At 36.6% G+C, this 6,041-nt stretch overlaps 1 protein-coding gene and 1 long non-coding RNA gene across 2 annotated transcripts in view; both read right to left on the bottom strand.

The window, feature by feature from the left end:
* Positions 1-1,787, bottom strand: part of LOC146485777 (uncharacterized) — a 20,893-nt gene extending 19,106 nt beyond the window's left edge. The window contains exon 1 of the mRNA XM_085102922.1: positions 1,482-1,787. Coding sequence (XP_084959048.1) covers positions 1,482-1,787 — 306 coding nt within the window. The remainder of the gene's footprint in view (positions 1-1,481) is intronic.
* The window catches only part of LOC146485774 (uncharacterized), a 108,451-nt gene that overhangs the window by 82,560 nt on the left and 19,850 nt on the right, over positions 1-6,041 (bottom strand). The gene's annotated exons all lie outside the window — the stretch shown is intronic.

Here is a 6,041-nt window from a genome sequence, read left to right as displayed (position 1 = left end):
TTGATACCATATCTCTGCAGGCAATGCACTTTAATAGGTTTCCTGGTCGCGTTCGGTGATTTACTAAAATACATGTAGTATATACTATGTAATTTAAGAACATCTTAAGAACGTTTCCAGCCTCAAATCGCCAAAAAATGTAAGAACATTCAGCCTCAGCTCCAAAATTCACGTTCTTATAAAAAAAACAGAGTGTACTCCGTTAGCCGTTTGACAACAAGTTAGTGAATGTTACTTATTTGCTCGACGTGGACGTCGAGTTCTTAAGGGAAGGCGTATGTTAGGGAAATTCGGGTTGATATTTATCGTAGTCGTATTCGAATTTATAGGGAGTATTTCATATTTATCGAAGTATATTTTCTTGTTTAAGGTTGTGTTTTTATTGCTTCTATATCGTATATCGTCCAATTAGTAACCTGGGCAATGGTAACCTTAGTTTCCGTTTTAGCTTTTCAGTAATTTGCCAAGTTGTGCAAAAGATCTTGAAAACCTTATCATGCTTGTTACCAAAGGGAAAATAATTAGAAAAGCCGACAGTAGCTATGCAAGGAAATATTTTTAAATTATCTTCGAAGACCTGAACAATTAAGGTTAATCAACTTAGAGGTTCTGGAAGTGTTGATTGAAGTAAATTGGTTTCGTTTCAAATGAATACTCTTGAAATGAGTTCCATTCTGTAATTGCGTTTTCTGGAGTATTCATTAGGATTAATCAACAACTTGTTAGTTTGTCGTTTATCCTTGAGCCTTTACAGATCCCGCTCTGCTCTGTGTATAAACAACTCAACCCGAGTTTACTTATGAATACTAAGAAAGTTTCTTTGTGAACTGTGATAACGGTAATTACGCGGCACGAGCCGTTCACTGACACTTCGGAAAACTCATTTGCTACGTTTACGCACCTCAAGAACTTTTAATCAGTTTAGGGCAGTTGAATAGTGCAAGTTCTCCTTGATTAACAAGTGTAGTCGTTAGTGAGGTTTTGGTGCGAAAATTTGCCTTTTTAATCTTCTACGCGTTATTCAAAGTACTGCCGCATCCTCTGTAATTGCTTTTCATATCCACACGTATTGTATTCTGTTAATAATGATTACTTGAACAAATCATATATATACAACTCTGTATGTGGCGCTAAGTGATTACATCGGTGATTACATCAGTGATTACTTAATTACAACCTTTACTGTTGGACGAACTTGTGTCAGTTCGACCTTCAAGAATAAACTACTAATAAACTAAAGGGAAGTTGTCGCTGTTAATTCTGCCATCCAGTTGCGGCTAGATCTTGGTACCTCGAGGGAGTGACGGCCCTTTCTCGCAAGCGAACTCTCCATTGAGTTGATCTTCCCCAAGAATTGTCACAGTTAAAGTACATAATAGCCCAAAACGTTCCCGTTCGCTTAGAGTGGCAAAACCTTGTCGCTGCTGTTTAAGAAATTAATGCAACTTTTTAAAAATAAACGATATTTTCTGTTTTCCTACCTTTATACTCAAGTGTTGGAGCAACGGGTTGTCAACATAATTGTTTGAATTGTTGTATATATCGCTCGGCAACAGTTGACACAAATTCTTGATTCGTCCTTCATCAACAACCGGCCCAAAATTAGCAGAAAAACACGTTTTCTGATCGACGCAAAGCTTACCACACTCTGGGATGTCTTTGACAAAAGTAAGGAAGAAAAAGTCGATATCCAGGAAGCCTTTCTTTATAACAAAACTGGCGTATGCCAGGCCGTGTTGTGAATCTCGGTTCAAACCTCTCGCGCCATCAACGTAAATCTCACTCATCGCTTGGTAAAAGCAAATTGCGCAGAAGCTATAAACGAGAATTGCTATTTTTGCTAGTAGCTTGAAACTATTTTTGCCCATTTTTTATCACGACGATCAAGAACACGCTCTATTGCCAACCGCTGTACGACCCGGACTTTCTGAAGGCCCGTTTGTGGGATACTTTAATCCGCCTCTTGTCTTAAAAAGCCTACTTGGCAAGTCTATTGAGCCAATGGCCTTGCCAGCTTGTTAAGCCAGCATTGTTTCCATAACAGTTTTAACCCTCCATATGAATCTCATTTTATGACCTCACGGCTCTGCTCTCCTCGCAAGTTTTAGCGGTATCGCATTAAATTTATCACTTATATACGCTCCAAATAATGAATTAACTATGTAAAGTTTTTGAAGACGGAGTTGAAAGTTATGACGAATCGGATACTTGTAATAAGTTAGCCTCTTCGTTTGACCACTACTTTGCGTGTACTTGGCATCGCTTATGTCCGGTTAGATTACGGTAGCAAGCGTTTCACCATTTAGCTAACAAATACAAGAAGACACAAGTTCGTTTTAGAATCATTTTGTTTTTTTTTTCTGGGTGCGCTCGTAAAGTTTCACTGATGCAGCTCCTTACGACCGAGCTCCATTTTTGTTTTTCGAGGGGCAGGAATCGAGGAAATACAAAAAAAATGCCGCAAACCTATTTTGGAAGAAAAAATTGTGCGCAGCAACACAAGAAAAGTGAAGTCACATATAGAAAGCTTTGAGTTACGAAACAGGTCTGGTAGAAAAAACTGCTAAATACCACTCCTTCATTTCAATAATATTATAGTTCGTTTCTAAGTTGCCATAAATTTCTAAAATTTCTAAGCTCTGGAAACTGCGTGGTTACCTGCAATTTTCTTTTTGGATTTCAATAGCCCTTGGTAAGATCTGCTTTTCTACCACAAAGTCATAAACCGCGCAAAAATTCCTCAGTCTGTATTTGAAGGTACCGTCCTCACTACAAACTGTTCCGACTTGTTCCTTTTATAAGATTTAGTTTCTGAATTTTTTCATTACGCTAAGGAATAATAACAGCACGGGGCCTTATGAAGGGTATTTCGAAACGAACACAGTATGGCCAAATACAAAATATGTCGCAAGCAATATTAATTAGTATATAATAACAAATTCAAAAAACAAATTGTGTTTAAGGCACAGGTTCGCCCTGACTTCATTAAATAAAAAAAAAACATAAAAGCTATGTCGTTAAGACAATCATTTTATGTATAAATATTTGTGAAAAAAGATTACTTTTTTAAGCAAGAGAAGTAAATACTATCGGAACGCGAGTTCTACTTATAATGAATATTTTATAACATTGACGAAGCTGTTTAATTCAGCAGTTATTATCTGGACCTTGCAGTTAATCTAAAACCTTGGTTAAAGACATTTTTCGTTCCGTTTTTAGAAAGGACGACCTACACCGTTTGTACCGTCTAACATTATTGATCGAGGCAAACAAAGAAATGAACAACAGAACAATGCTCTTAGGGTCAAGGTTAGAACAGGTGCAAACCAATTGTTTCTACAAGCACTTTTTAGCTTTTTATACGTTTTGGCTAACAATCAATAAAAGAAAATATTGTTTTCAGCCAAAGCACTCACGGATGAGTCGAGTCACTATGCAAAAGATTGAGATGAAACGAATACAGTAACATTAATTCGGAGCTGAGGTGCTTCTTCAAAGTGTGAAAGGAAAATATTGTTGTTATCGTCTTCGGAACAAATCAAATATTTTTCTATTCAAAAGTTATCTTGTCAATGTGTTCGTAACAAACGTCCTTTTCTGACTACGCTCGCCCTAGAGTGATCACCACTGATCTGAAATTCAGTGTCGAACCGCCGCGAAACTGTTTCGGATAAGTACAGAATTCTCATTTATTTGCCGTTTCAATTATACAAATCTATTTAATTATTAAGTCACTGTTTAAGAAATGTAACTTTTTAAAAATAAACGATATTTTCTGTTTTCCTACCTTTATACTCAAGTGTTGGAGCAACTGGCCGTCAACAAACTTGTTTGAATTGTTGTATATATCGCTTGGCAACAGTTGACACAAATTCGTGATTCGTCCTTCATGAACAACCGGCCCAAAATTAGCAGAAAAACACGTTTTCTGATCGACGCAAAGCTTACCACACTCTGGGATGTCTTTGACAAAAGTAAGGAAGAAAAAGTCGATATCCAGGAAGCCTTTCTTTATAACAAAACTGGCGTATGCCAGGCCGTGTTGTGAATCTCGGTTCAAACCTCTCGCGCCATCAACGTAAATCTCACTCATAGCTTGGTAAAAGCAAATTGCGGAGAAGCTATAAACGAGAATTGCTATTTTTGCTAGTAGCTTGAAACTATTTTTGCCCATTTTTTATCACGACGGTCAAGAACACGTTCTATTGCCAACCGCTGTACGACCCGGACTTTCCGAAGGCCCGTTTGTGGGATACTTTAAACCGCCTCTTGGCTTAAAAAGCCTACTTGGCAAGTCTATTGAGCCAATGGCCTTGCCAGCTTGTTAAGCCAGCATTGTTTCCATAACAGTTTTAACCCTCCATATGAATCTCATTTTATGACCTCACGGCTCTGCTCTCCTCGCACATTTTAGCGGTATTGCATTAAATTTATCACTTATATACGCTCCAAATAATGAATTAACTATGTAAAGTTTTTGAAGACGGAGTTGAAAGTTATGACGAATCGGATACTTGTAATAAGTTAGCCTCTTCGTTTGACCACTACTTTGCGTGTACTTGGCATCGCTTATGTCCGGTTAGATTACGGTAGCAAGCGTTTCACCATTTAGCTAACAAATACAAGAAGACGCAAGTTCGTTTTAGAATCATTTCGTTTTTTTTCTGGGTGCGCTCGAAAAGTTTCACTGATGTAGCTCCTTACGACCTCCATTTTTGTTTTTCGAGGGGCAGGAATCGAGGAAATACAAAAAAAATGCCGCAAACCTATTTTGGAAGAAAAAATTGTGCGCAGCAACACAAGAAAAGTGAAGTCACATATAGAAAGCTTTGAGTTACGAAACAGGTCTGGTAGAAAAAACTGCTAAATCCCACTCCTTCACTTCAATAATATTATAGTTCGTTTCTAAGTTGCCATAAATTTCTAAAGCTCTAGATGAAATGCGACTCCGTTAAGTTTAGTTATAGATTAAAGAATGTGTAACAGTACATAGATGATTTCAAAGTGAGTGAAGTTCATCTTTATCAATTGCACCTTACCACTTTTTTAGAAGGTAAGTTTGAATTTTACATGACTTTAACACTTACAAAACGAAATTTAGAGCTGATGAACTGAAGAAATTATTCTGTTTGTAAATCTAACGTAAGGATCCCTTTTCTTTTTAAAAGCCGAATAGCATATATATTAGTCATTAAAGTTTGAGTGTTGCCTAATCTTATAAGTCATCACTTCAACTGACATTCAAGCGTCGCCCTTTGTATCGAGAGAATGAAGCATTGTTTTGTTTTATCCGCACCTTGGCAATGTATCAAGAAATTTTGTTTTCTCTGCAGTTTAGTTTTCCTTGCAGGATTAATACGTTCTGTCTCAGTCGGCTGGCCTTAATGGTACTTCATTTTGCGGAAATTTATTTTTAGGCCTTGATAGATAGATAGTTTTATTTAAAATCACCTCGCAGCCTTAAGGCTGAATAACGTAATTATTGACAAATATTAAAAATTAAACCTAATAACAGAAATAAAAGAAAAAAAAGAGAAAAACTGAATGTAAATATGTCTCATCAAAGATGCGTATATTAAACTAAAACTAAAAACTAGAAACCACAACCCAGATACAGTTTATTAATACAGATACAGTACATTAAAGATTCAAATTTTCTTTGTTTTGAAAGCTAAGAAATAAAAGTCAAAGCTAAGGAAATCGAATGAAGGGCTGTTGTGCGGGCTAAAAACTGCACTATGATTCATTAGATTCGGATTTTGAAAAAAAAGCTCCTGACCATAAACGTTACACATTCAAAATACATCCTTATTCATCCCCATCGCTCGAAATGATAGATGAAGGGGAGGAAAAAGAAGAAAAGAATTTACTTCTATCTAAACCGCAGCTCGAGTTTCCAAATAAGGTAACAACGGTAAAATTCCGTCATTTACTTTGAATAGTGAACCAATCAAGTTGCTGCAAAATATAATATCCTCTGGTTATGGTATTATATGCTAATTATGACAAGTTTAGAACGGTTCTCATTTGAGTGTCGTAGA

This window comes from Pavona decussata, unplaced genomic scaffold (genome assembly GCF_977016875.1).
Source record: "Pavona decussata unplaced genomic scaffold, jaPavDecu1.1 SCAFFOLD_25, whole genome shotgun sequence".
In the NCBI taxonomy this organism is placed as follows: domain Eukaryota; kingdom Metazoa; phylum Cnidaria; class Anthozoa; order Scleractinia; family Agariciidae; genus Pavona; species Pavona decussata.
The sequence above is the reverse complement of the archived record's forward strand: the minus strand, read 5'-3'. Positions and strand labels throughout refer to the sequence as shown.